The sequence below is a fragment of the Heterocephalus glaber genome, unplaced genomic scaffold, assembly GCF_053883595.1.
Source record: "Heterocephalus glaber isolate CG9 unplaced genomic scaffold, H.glaber_assembly_v1.0 deba00001687, whole genome shotgun sequence".
In the NCBI taxonomy this organism is placed as follows: domain Eukaryota; kingdom Metazoa; phylum Chordata; class Mammalia; order Rodentia; family Bathyergidae; genus Heterocephalus; species Heterocephalus glaber.
In genome coordinates this window covers 16,198,269-16,214,981 of record NW_028258412.1, presented here as the reverse complement: position 1 = coordinate 16,214,981, position 16,713 = coordinate 16,198,269, and the positions used below count along the sequence as shown (strand labels likewise).

At 42.8% G+C, this 16,713-nt stretch overlaps 2 protein-coding genes across 5 annotated transcripts in view; both read left to right on the top strand.

Annotated features, from left to right (window-relative positions):
* The window catches only part of Rnft2 (ring finger protein, transmembrane 2), a 113,129-nt gene extending 106,830 nt beyond the window's left edge, over positions 1 to 6,299 (top strand). Inside the window, exon 11 of one of the 2 annotated variants that reach the window (XM_013071747.3) lies at positions 4,556 to 6,299. In XM_013071747.3, coding sequence (XP_012927201.1) covers positions 4,556 to 4,612 — 57 coding nt within the window. In that variant the 3' untranslated portion in view covers positions 4,613 to 6,299. Of the gene's footprint in view, positions 1 to 671; positions 4,004 to 4,555 lie in introns of those variants that run through there. The other variant, XM_087198273.1, reaches the window with a different exon arrangement.
* Positions 6,300 to 8,607: 2,308 nt separating this feature from the next.
* The window catches only part of Fbxw8 (F-box and WD repeat domain containing 8), a 117,802-nt gene continuing 109,696 nt past the window's right edge, over positions 8,608 to 16,713 (top strand). Inside the window, exon 1 of one of the 3 annotated variants that reach the window (XM_021257386.2) lies at positions 8,608 to 8,993. In XM_021257386.2, the coding sequence (XP_021113045.1) occupies positions 8,697 to 8,993 (297 nt within the window). In that variant the 5' untranslated portion in view covers positions 8,608 to 8,696. Of the gene's footprint in view, positions 8,994 to 9,394; positions 9,493 to 16,713 lie in introns of those variants that run through there. The other 2 variants (XM_004843712.4, XM_021257388.2) reach the window with 2 other exon arrangements.

The following is a 16,713-nucleotide window of genomic DNA, read 5'->3' as shown; positions in this document are numbered from 1 at the left end:
TTACAAAGACTTTGTTTCCATTTTTTCATTTTCTCATATTGATTCCATTCCCTTCTTTCCTTTCCCCTACCCCTCCCACTTCCCCTTCCCCTTTGCCCCTTTTCTTCCTATTTCACATTATCTATTATACCTTTTAGTCCTTATTTACACTTTCAGTTTCTCACACTAGAGAAACTATTGGGTATTTACACATGTGTGTCCTATTTATTTCACTTAAGAGTATCGCCTCAAAGTTGTTTTGTTTTGTTTTTTGAGACAGGGCCTTGCTATGCAGTTCAGGCTGACCTTGAACTCACCATGTAGCTGAGGCTGGCCTCGAACTTGCAGAGATCCTCCTGCCTCAGCTTCCCGAGTGCTGGAATTACAGGCATGCACCACCACACCCAGAAGTACCTCAGTTTATGAACTTAATTTGTTTATGATTTGGGGGAATATGGCTGGGTTTGCATTTGTGTTTGTGTGGGGAAGATGGCCATAGTTTTGTTTGTCACCTAATGTGGAATTTTCAAATGGAAGCAAAATTTTGCCAAGTGCTTCTGTTTGTGAACCAAATTGTTTGCAAACAGAAGTGTTCATGAACTGAGGTAATACTGTATATATTAATCAAAGCCCAGGTAATTAGAATTTTCATGCTCTTAATCACACATCATTCTTTGTTCTTTTTTTTTTAGGTACCGGGGATCGAACTCGGGTCCTTGCGCTTGCACAGCAGGCAGTGAAACTACTGAGCTAAATCCCCGGCCCTGATCATTCTTTGTTCTTAAAGCTTATAAACTGCTCTGTTTTTATACAAAGTTCTTGTAAGCTACAGCCCTCCTATGGTGCAGTAGAATACTACAACTTATTCCTTCTATATAAATGTATTTAAGTACCTGTTATCCATCCTCTCTATCCCCCTCCCATTCCCCTTCCTAGCCTCTACTGGTCACTATTCTATTCTCTTAGAAGAATTATTCTGAATAGATGGAAACAACTCTAATATCCATCAATGGAGGAATTAATACATTTTGGTACAGCCACACAATGAAATATTATTTGGCCATGAAAAAGAACAAAGAACTAATAAATGTTACAATGTGGATGAACTTAAAAACATTATGCTGAGTGAAAAAAGCCAGACCCAAAGGTCAAGTATCATATGATTCAATTTATATGAAAGATCCAGAATAGAGAGCTCTATAAAGACAGAAAGTACAATAAAGGGTTGCCAGGGAAAGAAGGCCGATGATGGTGGGAGGGGTGGGGTTTCTTTTGGGGGTGATGAAAATGTTCTAAAATTGTGGTGAGGATGACGCACCTGTGGAAGCAAATGTTCTTGGACTTGGGATGCATTCCAATAAAGCCATTGTAAGTTGTCATTATCGTAAGTTGAAAATGTGCTGAATACATCAAGCCTGCTGCACAGCACAGTTTAGCGAGCTAGCACTCTCTAGGGTGCTGGTTGTTTTCCCTCCGATCACCTGGCTGATGGGGGATCTACAACTCACTACTGCTGCCCTGCCGGATTGTGCTGCATATCACTGGGCTGAGGAAAGAACAAAACTCAAAGCTCAAAGCATAGTTTCTACTGAATGTTTGTTGATTTGCACTGCTGTCATGTCAAAAATCCTAAGCAGATTCGGATCATAAGTTGGCGATCATTTGTTTTTGTATTCTAAAACCCTTTGAATCCATACTTGAAACTGGTGAATTGTACAGTATGTGTATTACATCCCATCCAGTGGTTTGCTAGGAAAGATGCTATTTCCAGACACCTGGGGGTACCTTGAGATGTTTCAGATAGGAGAGTGTCCTCGTCAGATTCATTTTTTTCCAAAGCTCCCTGGTAACTGTAATTTACTGGCAGGAGTAAGAGTGGAGGCGGGAGACCAGTCTGAAATTATGCTACAGTCCAGGCTTGATGACAGCACCTTGGATTTAGGCTTGCCAGATTTAGCAAATAAAAATACAAGACATTCAGTTAAATTTGAATTACAGATAAGCAAAGATTTTTTTCAAGTACCATCAGCCCTCTCAGAGACTTTGAGGTCCATATCTGTGGATTCAACCAACCATGAATGAAAAATATTTTTTTTAAATTGCATTTACATTGAACATGTACAGACTTTTTTTCTTGTCATTAGTCCTTAAACAACACCATATAACAACTATTTACATTGTATTTGGCATCATAAGTAATCTAGGGATGATTTGAAATATACAGGAGAATGTGTATAGGTTATATGGAAATATTACATCATTTTAGATAGGGGACCTGAAGATCCATGAATTTTGGTACCTAAAGGGGTCCTGGAACCAATCATCTGCAGATATCAAGGGACGATTGCATAAATATACCCTAAAAATTGCACAGGACACACTCACACTAAGATATTATCTACTTGTCTGAAATTCAAATTTTGCACAGGCATGCTTACATTTTCAAAAATCATTGTCTATCTGGAATTCAATTTTTTTTTTTTTGGTACTGAGGATCGAACTCCGGACCTTGTGCTTGTGAGGCAGGTGCCAGAACCACTAAGCTAAATCCTTGGCCCTAGAATTCAATTTTAACTGAGGATCTTGTCTTTTACCTAGCAACCCTACTTGGACTAGGATGGTTCTGGAGGAGATGGAGAGAAATGAACAGATGCCACATATATTCTAAAGACAGAATCATCAGGGCTTGCAGGCATAAAAGGTGAAGAAGAGGAAGAACTCAGGTTTCTTCCTGAAGCATCAGGCTAGTAGCATTATGGTCTGAGAGGGGAAAATCCAAATGGGGTTGCAAAGAACTAAGATGGTAGGGACGACTTGCATTAGAAAAAGTTGGGAGAGATGATTTGGAATTTAAAGAAAAAATTGCTAGGTTCCTGTTTCACGGAGTCAGAGTCAAAGTGATGCTAACAAGAATACATTTCTTTTTTTTTTAAGAGTAGGAAAATTTATTGGGGAATGGGAATGGGGAATAAAAATAGCTCCTGAGAGACAGGAGGGGTCCAGAATGGGTTGCCCAAGAATACCTTTTGTTCACATGCAGGCTCCATGTGCCTGCCTTGGGGTGCTGCTTCTTAAGTAAGCAAACTAAGACGTGCGGGAAGTGAGATCAGCTCTTGATATCCTGAGCCTGCCCTGGAGAGTGAGCACCCACCCCGGGGACTAAGCCAACACCTGCTCGTTGTGCTGCTCTGTTGAACACCAAGCTGGAGCTGAAACTTCATGACAAATAAAAGGGACCCAAAGAGAACCTGTTCCTATTCTGGAAGACGGTGACTCTCTCCAAGGGAAGGACTTGAGAACCAGACTGGAGAGATTAAAAAGCTAGGGGGCTTCCATAAAACCACAGGAGGCTGAATGTGGTGGTGTGTACCTGTTATCCCAGCTACTTGGGAAGCTGAGGCAGGAGGATCACAAGTCAGGGCCAGCCTGGGCACCTTCCTGAGACCCTGTCTTAAAAAAAAAAAAAAAGGACTGGGATGCAGGTCAGTGTTTGAACACCCCTGGGTGGAACTGTGCGGTATAGTTGGGGAAGGACCCTGTGGGGAAAGCTCCGGGAATTGAGGACAGAAACAGAGGTAGGGAGGGGAGGGAACACTGTCTATATGAAACAACCTCCTTTTAATAACTAAGTCTGTAAGTGGATGCTGACACTGAAGTTTATCTGTGCAGCATTTAAAAAAAGGAAATCAGTAATAGGAAAGTTCTCAAGAATAAGTAAATTGTTTTTTGCTACAGATAATTTTTAAGCCCAAAGTCCTCCCCACACACAGAATTTTGTATTGTGCTAGTAGGAGAGTATCAAACAGCAACAAAACCAGTAATGCTCATGGCAGAGAACACACCAGGGGTAATATTGATATTCAGAAGTGCTACTTACATCATGCTCATGTTTTTTGACCAGGTTATAGACAAGGCTCTTTGAAATCATTGTTTTCATGTTAATCTCCTGGTGCTTCTCACCCATTAGTGAACCCAAGAGCTCAGGAGGAATCAATGTAAATGATAGAGGTTCTGACCCAGTTCAGGGATTGCTAAAGAATGAATTTTGGGGGGGGGGGGTTGGTACCAGGGATTGAACTTGGGACCTTGCACTTTCAAGGCAGCCATCGGCACCACTGAGCTAAATCCCCAGCCCTGTAACCTCTCCTTTTTAATAAAAATTATTTATTTACTTAGTTGTTTATGGTACTAGGGATGGAACTCAGGGCCTTTGCACTGAGCTAAATCCCTAGCACTTTGTATTTTGTTTTATTTTTATATTGAGACAGTGTCTCATTAAGTTTCTAAATTCCCCAGGCTGGGCTCAAATTTATGATCCTCCTGCCTCATCCTTTCAGAATGCTGGGATTACAGGCCTGTACCATCACACCCAGCTAAAATCTTTAATCTTTAGGAAATGAAATTTGTTGTTAATTTTAAAAAGGTAAAGATACTAATTTTTTTTTTTTTGCAGTAACAGAGGTAATATCCCATAGTCAGGTGGAACGTAGTACTGGCTTCTCACTCTAGATGGACATCTGTTCTCCAGTTTACTGCAGTCCACACCTAGCTCACTTGCTCCACTTTTGTTTTCTAGGGTCATCTATATACATGTGAATCTGGGGATCACTGCAGTCCTGCTGTGGAGGGCTAAATGCCAAATACCCAAGAGAAATCCAGTTGGCGGAGGGAAGATTTACTTTAGCTCATGGCTTCAATCCATGGCCACTTGGCTCTGTTGTCTCTGGGCCTGTGGTGAGGAGAATATCACAGTGGAGAAGATGTGGTGGAGCAAAGCTACTCACCTCATGGCAGCCAGAAGCAGAGAGAAGGAGAGGGAGACAGGGAGAGAGGGAGAGGGAGGGAGAGACAGAGAGCCAGAGCCCCAGTGAGCTACCTCCTCCAACTAGAACCTACTTCTTAAGTTTCCATCACCTCCCTCTAGACCATAAAGTTATGAATCTGTAAGTGGATTAATCCATTCCTGAGGTCACAACCTTCATGATCCAATCACCTCCCAATGCTCCGTCTTGGAGCATTGTTGCCTTGGGAACAAAAACTTCAATATGTAGGCTTTTGGGGGCACATTTAAGATCCAAACCCTAGCAGCCTTCATAGATACAGAGATCCTCATCCCTAGAACCTGTGAATGCTAATTTATGTTGAGAGCCATTCTACGTAATTTTGGGGACAAATCATTTCATAATTAAATTTTGATTAGGTGCTATGTGAGGCTTTATCTCCTTGTCTGTGAGCCAGCTATGGCATACAGAAACATAATTCTGTTTTGCCTCTGGTCACAGCTGAAGCCTCAATGGTCCTGTGATTCTGTGACCCTCAAGGGCAAAATTACATCAGCTGAAGACATCTTGGTTCTTTGAGAACAGAGTAGTAATTTTAAAAAAAGGAGAAAGGTTTCACCTGCGTAGGGGCAAATTTCTTCTCAGTTTAACTCATCCCACCTGCTGTTGTAAGACTGTTTTGCTAATCTCACCTTCCTCATCAACACAAGATCCTCATCGACCTAAGTCCTCATCAGAATAAGATCCTCATTAACATAGGATTGCCGCTGCCCTCTGAGTCATCTGATACTCCCTCCAATTATTATTATTATTATTATTATTTGGTACCAGGGATCAAACTTGGGAACTTGTGCTTGCGCAGCAGGCACCGGAACCACTGAGCTAAATCTCCAGGCCCTCCCTCCAATTATTTTATCAACCCAATAAATAGTGGCAAGCTCAGGGTATCTTTATCTCTGCCCACTCTGAGGCACTGAACTCCTGGCCCCTCATGTACTTTGAAATTACGGGTCTCTATGTCTTTCTTTCTTTAGCCCTCACTGTCCCCCTTTCTAGGCAGTTGGAGGACTGATCGCCCTCCCATAAATTGAGGTGGAAAAAGGGTATTTGCAGAGGTGACCAGTGAAGGATCTTGAGATGGGGGATTAGTCTTGATTACCACATGTACCCTGTGTGGTCAAAAGTCTCCTTCCAAGAAAGATGCTTTGGTGCTGGCTTTGAAGGTAGAGGAAAGGATCACAAGCCAAGGAATGCAAGGAAGTTGTACCTGAAACAGGAAGAGGAGCCTCTGGAGGGAACACAGCACGACCAGCACCTCAACTTCAGCCCAGAAAACTGATTTTGGACTTTGGATGCATAGAATTATAAGAGAATAATTGCATGCTGTTTTAAGCTACTTAATTTGTTACAGCAGCAATAGAGTGCAATTATACTTTCTAACCCTGTATATGAGAACAAGTGAATTAATCTCTGATCTTATTCCCTCCCCTCACCACCTTCTTGAGAGCCACCTGACCCTGAAATAAAGAAGTTCTTGTACCTCTGCTGTCTGAGGAAGATGAAGGAGATGGGAGGTAGTTTGGGGCAGGATGATGGCCATGTGTCAGTCATCTTTCTGGAGCTCCAGCAGAAGCTCAGCTGGGGTTCCTAGGGGGACAAACCCCATTTGGACAATGGGCAGAGAAGAGCCTGGCAACATGGGAGATACTAAGACCGAATTCCCAGAGTTCCTCGCCTGCTAATGTTTTAGGTTGGTCCTGAATCCCTTCACCCTTCTTCAGTTTTGGGGAACTGTCTCCCCTATTTCTTGTGGAAATCCAGCTTCTCACTACCCTCTCCACCTCCTCCAGGAGTTGGGAATGTGGCTAATTAGGGAGAGGGGGCAAGGGGGGTTCTCATAATGGATTGGGTACCAGGATCACCTGGAAGAATTGTTAAAACACAGATCACAGGGGTTTCCCTGCAGAGTTTCTGATTTAGCAATTTGCCTTGAGAATTTGTGTTACAAAGGAGTTTCCAGGTGTGGTTGTCCAGGCCACACTTTGGGGATCTTTGTTCTGGATATTTGAATCCCAGAAGAAAAGCCAGGCAGTGAGCTCATCCTACAGAGATGGTTCATGAGTTCTGTTCCTGGTTCATGGAATCCATCCATGAATTTGACCTATTTCTTGGCATTTTAAGAGTTTGGTTATTTTTCTTTCAGTTTAACTTTGTGAACCATCCCTCAAGTCCAGTTTCTTAAGGTAGCATAATTTAGTTTCTGTTGCTTGCAACCCAAGAACTTCAATAGATTGAACTTGCAAGGAACACTCTTGATGTGGATACTAGACTTACAGAACCCAAGTTCCTCACAATCTCTATCTGCCAAGACTTTTAGTATGGATATAGCCGTCATTTCTTGACTGCTTTATGCATGGTAGGAATTTCATGGGCATTTTATCAGCCTTACAGTCACTCAGAAGGGAATATACTTTTACTTTTCATCTGAGGAAATGGAGGCCCAGGAATTTACTATTGGAAAGTTGGAAAGATATAAAATCTACATAAACCTTGTCAATGAATGGGAGGCACCGTCAAGAAAAGGACAATATTTTCCTTCCTCTTGGCATGTTTCTTTCTCTGCTTTTCCCATTTGCTCTGAGTGGCAGGCTGCTTGCTCTGCTCCTATAAAAATTCTTCTAAAGAGGTGAGAGGAAGTGTTGCACTTGATGAGTGTAACTTAGTGTTTAAAAATATGCAGTTTACTTTGTGATTTAAATATTAGATGTTTTATAAATTCTGGAGATATCAGCTGAACCATAGTTGGCTTTTGACTTATAAGTAGTAAAACAAGTTTGATTGACCCTTGGGCTCCACAGGATGAAGAAGGTTAGCTGGATGTCTGCAGGGGACAATAGCTCATTGCTGATATGTCTACTTAATTAGCAGCAGACACTGAACAGCAGCAGCCATAGCTCTGTGCTACATCATGGCTGTGGGACTTGATGGAACCCGAGCGAGCCAAGATACAGCTGCTACCACAGATGCTTCATCGAGCACTCCAAGTTGAGCAAGACATGATCTGAGGGGTAGCTGTGACACGCCTTGTAGCTTTGTCCATTACAAGTGACACACGTCGGAGCTGCTTGAGGTCTCCATGGACAGGGGTTTTTCAAGCTTATGAAGAAAATGCTGGGGACACATCTGCACCAAAAGGAAATGAAGAGCGCCATTAATCCCTCTCAAATTACTCTTCCTCTCTTTGAACAAACACACTTATCCCAGCATTCCTGCCACCTCCTGAGGCAGTTCTGGAAGTTCTCTTTCCTAAGTGTCTTTAGTTGCACTGTCGTGGCTGCCTTGAACTGGTTCAAAACACAATTTTTCCTGGCCCTTCTGATTTTGAGGAAAGAGTCGGAAGTTGCACCTTGCAGATATAGTGAATAAGATGAATGAGGACACACTGTGACGTTTTTTGGGAGCTGCCTGTCCTTTGCATGGCACCGGACAACAGCATTCACCGTATTTTAAAATCACATTTTGTAAAGACACTCAGGAAAGAGGATTTCCAGAACTGCTTCAGAAAGTGTGGAGGAAGATTGGGTATGTGTGTTCAAAGTGAGGGAAGTGTTCCGAGGGGCACTCATGGCAATGTCTTTTACGGTAATAATTTTTTAAAATTTAAATATTCACCATGTATTTCGATGAAGTGGTTCAAGGCATATTTGTTGAATGAAGGAGCAGTCTGTGCTTGTCAAAGCCATACACAGTAAAGCTGGGTGCTGGCTCCCTGTGCGCTCAGGTAGCTCGAGGGGCGGGGCCGGAGGCGTGGCCGTCCGCCCGGAACCCAAAAGCGCTACCCCTGCGGTTTCCGGTCGCGGCGGACACTTCCCGTGAAGGGACTGTCCCGTGGCACCGGTGGGCGAAGGAGGGCACGGAGGCCCCGGAGCAGCGACAATGGACGACCACGGCCTGGAGGAGTTCCGTCGGCGCTGGCAGGAGGAGCTGGCGCAAGCCCAAGCGCTGAGGAAGCGGCGGAAGCCGCGACGGCCTGAGGTGGCTGTCGGGCGCGGCGAGCAGGCCTCAGGGTACCTGGCGCTGGCCCAGGGCCTCCTGGAGGGTGCGGGGCGGCCCCCCGCGGCGCAGGCGACCCAGGCAGAGAGGCGGGAAGCTGCAAGCCGCTCCCGCTCCCCTCCGGCCCGGGAAGGCGCGGGGGGCGGGGAGCAGCTGGTGGACCAGCTCATCCGCGACCTGGTGAGTGGCGGTCCCCTGCTACCGACCCCGGGCCGGCCTCCGCCCCCAGAATGAACCCCTCAATAACCTGGAAAGTTAACTTTTTCCATAGGGCAATGGAGGGATGGGGAGGGGTACCCACACACATGTTTGTGCACGCATAAGGTCTCAGCAGACTGCTTCTCAACCGGGGGCTGTTTTGCCCCTCAGGTTTGGCAGTGTCTGCAGACGTTTTGGGGTGACTCAGTGTGTGTTGCGCGTGGGCTCGCCCGCTATTGGGCATACACGGGGCCGGAGGTGTTCGAGAGCATCCTATAGGACAGACCCACAAAAAATTATCGACCCAAATATCAGTAAGTATGAGTTTGAGCAATCTTGCTCTAGAACGATACCTAAACTTTTTTTTTTTTTTGGTACCAGGGATCGAACTCAGGACCTTACGTTTTCGAGGCAGGCGGCTGAACCACTGAGCTAAATCCCTGGCCCTGGATACCCAAACTTTTTTTAAGTTCTTTTATTGGTACGTTTTAGGTATACAATTCGTTTACATTTATCATTGGGTGTTTGTACCTGTACATGATGTATCTTGGTTTTTATTTTTTCCCCATTACTTGTGCTCCTTTCATGGATACCTAAACTTTTAACAAAGGTTGTCTTTGGAGAGGAGAGCCCAGGCAGTAGGTATGAAGAAATTAAATTTCTCTGTACACTGTGTTAATTTTTCTAATTGTATATATTTAAAAAATAAAGCAGATGGGAAAAAGGAGAAACTTTGACTCCTTTGGGGGAGTAGCCTTAAGATGGATAGTAGTTCTTATCTTTTATGAGTCTTCTAGAGGAAGTTGGAGGCCCTCTCTATAAAAATAGCCCCATTCACTAAGTGAGAAGAATCAACATCACTTGACAGGATTCATGACTCCCAGGTTAAGGATTAGGAGAGGACAGCAGGCCTTGATGGTTTGATTTTAATTAGGCTTAAAATTTCTGTAGCTTTCCAATTGGGAATAACTCTGTAAGTGGAAATTGTTTTAAGAAGTAATGGCTCATTATTTTATATAATGTGTAGTTTTAGTCAAACTATTAATAGCTGCAAAATTGAGGGGATTTTTTAGCTATATGTCTTGTCCTGTGCTCTGCCTTAATTTTAACACAGCAGTCCTGTGTGGTAGGTGTTAACTCTCCTTTTACAAATGAAGAGACTTGAAGAAGTTGTCTGTGATTTGCCCAGTGTTATCCCGCTGATTAACTCTGGGCATTGATTGAATTTTAATTCAGATTTCTTTTCTTTCTTCTTTTTTTTTTGAGACACAATCTTGGTATGTTGCCCAGGTTGCCCTCAGTCTGAGGATCCTCCTGCTTCAGCCTCCCAAGTAGCTGAGATTATAGGTGCATACCACATGCTCAGTTTAGGTCTTCTGAACTTTGAATTTCACCAAGTGAAACTTGAGCTGGCATAAAAATCACCTGAAATCTTGTTAAAATACAGGTTCTGGGTCTTCCCCAGACTTGCTGAATCAATTGCTTGACAGAGGGCAACCCCCAAATGATTGGATGTTGAGACATTGTTCTCTACTGTGGTCTTTTGGATCTTAAATCCTGATCCTCAAGGCTTTCTGACAGTAACACTCGGGCACTGATACCAAAAGTAGTGGAGAAGTAAATAATATATCCTAAAAATGAAGCTAGGGGAAGATCCAGGGGGCACAGCAAATCCAAGTTGTGTATGGACAGCAGTTGGAAAAAGCCTGCCCCTTTCAGAATCAACACTTTAGGTACTTCTAGGCTCTACTTATGAGCAGCATCCAACCTTGGGGCACCTCTAATTTGTTAAAGTACTTGTAATCCCAGAATTTGAAAGGCAGAGGCAGGAGGGTCACAAGTTTAAGGCCAGCCTGGGCTTCATAGTATGACCCTGTTTTAAAAACAAAGCACACTTTCATCCCTCTCTCTCCATTAATCCAGACTGTCTGGAGATAGAGCCACCTGAATATAGTTACGTATGTTTCTTTCTTTAGTTGGTGGTTGTGATCTACCGTTGCTTGGTCCCATTTTTTATTCACATCTCTGGGCTGCAGAGTGGCAAGTACCCAACTCAAACTGGCTTTAAAAATTCAAACTGGAATCTGTTAATTCATATGACTGAAAATTCCAAGTGCTGGTTGGTACTTGTTCCAGGTGCTTACATAATGTAACTGGAGGTCTTCTTTTGGTGCTGTTTTCCTTTTTTCTCTTCATTCACAGCAGGATCACCTTCTTGGGGACAAAATGTCTTCCAACAACTGCAGTCTTATGTTCTGTCAACTTAGCAGTTCAGGGGGAAGAGAACAGAGCCTGTCCTTTGTGCAGCTAAATTCATGAACCTGAGTTTTTATTGGTCCAAACTAGGTCATGTGACCGATTTTGAGTCGCTGATTCACATTGTCCAGACTTGTATCCCCATACCTGGAGAGAAGTGTGGAGTATGCTGCACCTAAGCCATGTTGAGTAAGAGTTGTAGTAGAAAGGTTTCCTAAAAGAAGACAGAGTGGATATTAAACAGGAAATAGCTACAGATGTCTACTTTAGGTGGCTGTTTGAAGCAGCACAGATGGGAATATATTTCCTTTTCATTCAGCATATACTGATGAGTATAGTGCTGATGAGTGAGGTGCTGGGGAATCTGCAGTAAACAGAATGGATATATTTTCTGTCCTCAAGAGAGTCTCTTGTTTCTTTTATCTGAAAGAATGACATTAATGGAAGAAGGAAGCCTTTGTTATGGTTCTGGGTTCAGGAGTTGATAGACCCTTGCAGATTGAGATTCTGCTGCTGACTGGTTCTCTCCTGTTGTGGTGAACTCATGCATTGAATTACCTGGAATGGCTTCCCTTCCTCTTTGCTGTCCTTTGCCTTTCCTTTAAGGCTCAGCTTAAATTCCATCTCTTCGCTCCTGCCCCAGTTTTTCTTCCTCTAAATAAAAAGATTTTATTATCATTTCCATGTATTTTTTCATATTCATGAATTAGCAGGCCTCTGGGTGCATTTTGAAACGATCAATGTGAATACATATTAGAACAACTCGTAACTTAGGTCATGTCTTCACTGGAAGTTTGCTGCTTGAAGCCATTGGGCTTCATTCATTCCACAGTGCCCATTAAGTGGCTTCCTAGTACTGGGCAGTCTTCTAAGCACTGAAAATGCAGCAATGAGCAAGACAGAAAAAAAAAATCTGTGCTCCCTTTATAACTTACATTCTGGGGAAGAGGGAACTAGATAATGGACAGAGAATTGCCAGATAAATGGTCTGGAGAAAAAGGTAGAGGGGATAGAGTGTGTCACTGTGTCATGGGAGGGAGTATGATTTTGAATAGTACTATCCAACAAGGCCTTTCTGGGAAGGTCACATTTCAGGGAAAGTGGAGGGGACTCCAGGCAGAGAACAGCACATGCAAAGGTTCCATGGTAGCCAGGGCCAGCAGCCTCATAGGGATGCAGCCTGAGAGGTCACACAGTCCCCATGCTCAGAAGGACCCTCTACTCAGTTTTATGCTGTGCTGTTGTCTTGAAATTCTTAATCATTTTTGACCAAGGGCCTCCACATTTTTGCCTCATACTGGGGCCTACAAATTATATAGCCAATTTTAATGCTGGGATTGTGCTTGGAGTGTTTGGAACTTTTGGCCAAACAAATCCACTCACGCATAATACCCCTCTGGGACCTGAAGCTTCTGACCAGCTGGGATCACCTCCTCCCCAACTGTCCTTTCTGTGTTCTAAAGCTTTGGTCCTATTTAGACAGAAAGGGGGCTTTGAAAGAAGAGGTTCAGCCTGTTTAGCTCCACACTGATTTCCTTCACAGCCGTACCCATCCTCCTGAGATCCCCCAGCACTAGTTCTCCTAGTCCAGTGGTGGCAAACCTATGGCATGTGAGCTGTTTTCACCATTGAAAGCTCTAAAAGGTTTCCCATCACTGCCCTAGTCCTTTACATTGGCATTTTCTACCTCCCTCCCTTGCCTGAGTCCCTAGGGAAGTCATACCATTAGGTAGTGAATGAGAGTTTGCTTTAAAATTGGAAAGCCTATTCCTGTAAACAAAAACTTTAGACGAGATAAGGTGGGCATGGTTGTACACACCTGTGAACCTGTAATCCTAGCTCTTTGGAAAGCTGAGGAAGGAGAATCACATGTTCAAAGACAATTTAGCAAGACCCTGTCTCAAAATAAAAAATAAAAAGAATTGGGTTTATGTAACTCAGAGCTCTCTGGGTTTAATCCTCATACCACACCAAAAAAAAAGCAAATGTCATGGACATTTATTATACATCTACCATACCATGTGCCTGCAGTGTTACAGTTCAGTCATATCATCTGTGTGTGCGGTCAACAAATACGTATTGAATACTTTTCGCTCTTCCTTAGAGCTAGACATGGGAACAAGGTTCAGAGTTAAGAGATAAATTGGCTTTTTGTTGACTTCTTGGGAGCTTAACCTCTCTTTATAATGTTGTTTCTTTGGAGAAATGATTTCCAAGTTCTAAACAGCTGACTTACTAATGAACTATGGAATACCTTAGGGAACTATCTGTATTGCTTCTTGTAGTCTTCTGTATGTGTGTTTTACGTGAGGATGAGTTATCTCTGTAAAAGATTGTAGCTCTTTGGATGTAATGCCATTTCTTGTACATTTGCCAAAAGCACCTGCCCTCCCCTAGCACTGGGCATGGCCTTGAATTCAGTGTTTTGAACGTAAGTCATCTTATTTTTAAAAAACATGCTGCGTGCTTCCTATAGAAATATTTAGGAAATTCAGAAGACTAGAAAGAAAACAGAAATCTCCCATAATGGTATTGCCCAGAGGCTACCATTGTTCACATTACTGTTGTTCATTTTTCCTTTGTGCATATTAAAACATGTATTTTGAGACAGAATGTGTACTTATTTATTTTCAGAGTGTTTCAGGCTCACCCCTCCCCCAGTCAACCAATTCTTTTCCCTCTTAAAGAAGACACAGGTGAAACTGGAACCCCCTCCATTCCTTCTGATTGTGATTGAGCTGGTCCTCTCTGCTCAGCTTTTTGCATTATGTGCAGTGCCGAGATAAACTCCTTTAGAAAACAGCCTCCTTTCCATCTCTGATTTGTTAGAAATGTTATTGCAGATCTCTTATTTGAACCCGAGGTGCTTTTTCTCAGCTTCTCAAAACACCACGTAGAGAGCTTTTTCCTGTTGTTTGCTCTGGAGATATACATTGGGAACAAAAACCTTAAGTCAGTTTCTTCACTTTGTACTGATTTGGCTCTTAGTAATTATCCCTTCTTCTATTAAACAAGAGAAGACAGATTGAATTTCTAACAGTAAGGCACAAAACCAATCCATTTGCAGAATTAGTCTTACATTAGCACATAGGAGTACAAATCGGCCTCCCTGGGGATGGATCCATTTGCAATTTCTCTCAGCATTTTTGGAGTAAGTCCAGTAGACTTTGGGAAAATCTAGTATTCACTGACCTTAAATTAACAAAAGTAATGTGACCCCTTTGTGTATTTTTTCCCCTTGATTGGGAAAGAAGGGGTGGATTTTTCTTTTTTAATAACCACCTGTGATTCAGGGTTGTGGTTCTTAACTTTTAATGTGCATAACAAACCTTTGAAAAAATGATGCTTGAGTCCCACCAGTGGAATTTTGGAGCGTAGGTCCGGGTGGGGCTGAGGCCATTTAAAAAAACCACTCAACTGGTGATTTTGATGTACAGTATAGGACATGTCACTAAAAATGGTAGAGAATATTTGTGCTATTGTCACAGTATTAAAAACCAAGTTGTACGTTATCAGATGCTTTTCCTTGAATTTGAAGGAATGTTAATTCTTTGAATTTATTGGTCTTCTAAAGCATACATTTGGCAAGTCTCCTATTGCTGGGAGCACAGTTATTCCCTAAACAATGTACTCACTTTGATTTTCAAAAATAGTGTGACTAAGTTTTCTTGTATTCCTGTTAACAGTGTCTTTAAATTCTTCCTTCTTAGCACATAACAGAAATGCCAAGTTAGCCATTTTCAGGTGTTTAAGTCAGTGTCAGTGTAGAGTTGGATTACTGTGGGTCACAAGGTTCTGGGTGGCTCTTTGCTTCACCATGGTCTAGGTAGACGTCTGATAGTGTCTGTTAGATAACAAGGAGTTTCTCTGCACGTGAGTAGCAAGTGAAATTTTGACTTGGGAAATACTAAGTGTGAGTGCTTAAAGCATTCTGCTGGAGCTGTTAGGCTTTACATGGTTACTGGGCTGCACCCTTTTTCCAGAATGTGGCTTGAGATCCTTGTCCTATGTACCTATAAAAGAGTTGTGTTTTCAACCACAGGTCAAACATGCTGTTAATCCTTATAAGGTGTTTCCTAAATGATATGTCACCAGTAATAACAAACAGGAGTACATAAATCACTTACCTAACCTTTAATTTACTGTACTTGTTTGATTGGTATATGACATTACTCTCATATACCTGCAGGCTGGCCTTGTAGAAAGGTCCAGGTAGGGGCAAAGGGCCCAGGCATCTGCCCAGGCACTGACTAGTTAATGGAACAGACTGCCCTGCGGGAGAGGATGTAGCTTTGGTGGAGCTGCTTGTTTGGCCATAGTAGTGTCTGGGAAGGGACTCAGCTGTGAGCTAGTGGCAGACAACATTCTCATCTGGGAGTGAGTCTCAGACCCAGAGGACGAGTGTGAGTGACCTCACTACAGCATCCACTACAAGAGCCATTGGATGGATGTCTTGCCACAATTATTCCACACATGCAGCATGAAACTTCACGATTTGGTGTCCTAACCTTGTGGGTCTACATACTGTTTAAGATATTTGGTACTGGTTTGCTTTCCTTCATTTGGTATATTGGTTTCTTTTTTCCTCCTCTCATTCCCTGACGATTGGTAGTAACAGGGAACATCATCAGCATGAAAACCTGGGGCCTGAACTTTTTTGGGTTGAAGATCATTTTAGAGTTTAGATGTAATTCTAAGAGCACAGTGATTTAAACAAAAAAAGGTTGTCTCTGGAATGTTGGTGCTTATGTAGTTAGAGTTCAGTGCCTTGGAGCAGTGGTTGCCCTACAGAACACTGCATTTTCACAGTGAGAGCAGTGTGACATCTCTGACTGTTGACGTGCTTGCTATAACACTGCTTACTGGCCATTTGCAGCCTGGCAGTTTGTATCCTTTTTATCCACCATATATACCAGAGAAAATCCCTCCTGAGTGATTATGGAGGAATACCCTTTTAGAGTTGTTAATTATTTCTGAATCTTCTTGGAGAAGCTGCTTTGTGTATATCCTTCCAGTGATGAGACTCTGGAGTGACTAACCTTTGCTTTACCATCCCCTTGCTACTACTATTACCGACTGTCATCTGCTTGTGGTATGATGACAAGTATCCTGTGTGTGTAAACAACAAGCTGATTTAGGAGTACCACAGGAGGTGAGCCAGATTAACAATATTTAAAGAAGGAAAGGGGAGCTGGAGTTACTCTTGAGAAAAGAAAATAGCTGTATTCATAATCCTCTATTGCATACTCACCCTGGTACTTGTGCTGAGGCTTTTCTGTGTGTTGTCTCATTTTAGTCCTAATATCATAGCCGTTTTGGGGCCCAGGGATATAGCTCAGTGGCCCCGTGCCTGCCTTGAAAGTGCAAGGTCCTGAGCTCGATCTCTGGTACTGGAAAAAGAAAAAAAAAAATTCTAAAAAAATCATAGCCATTTTGTAGGGTAGTT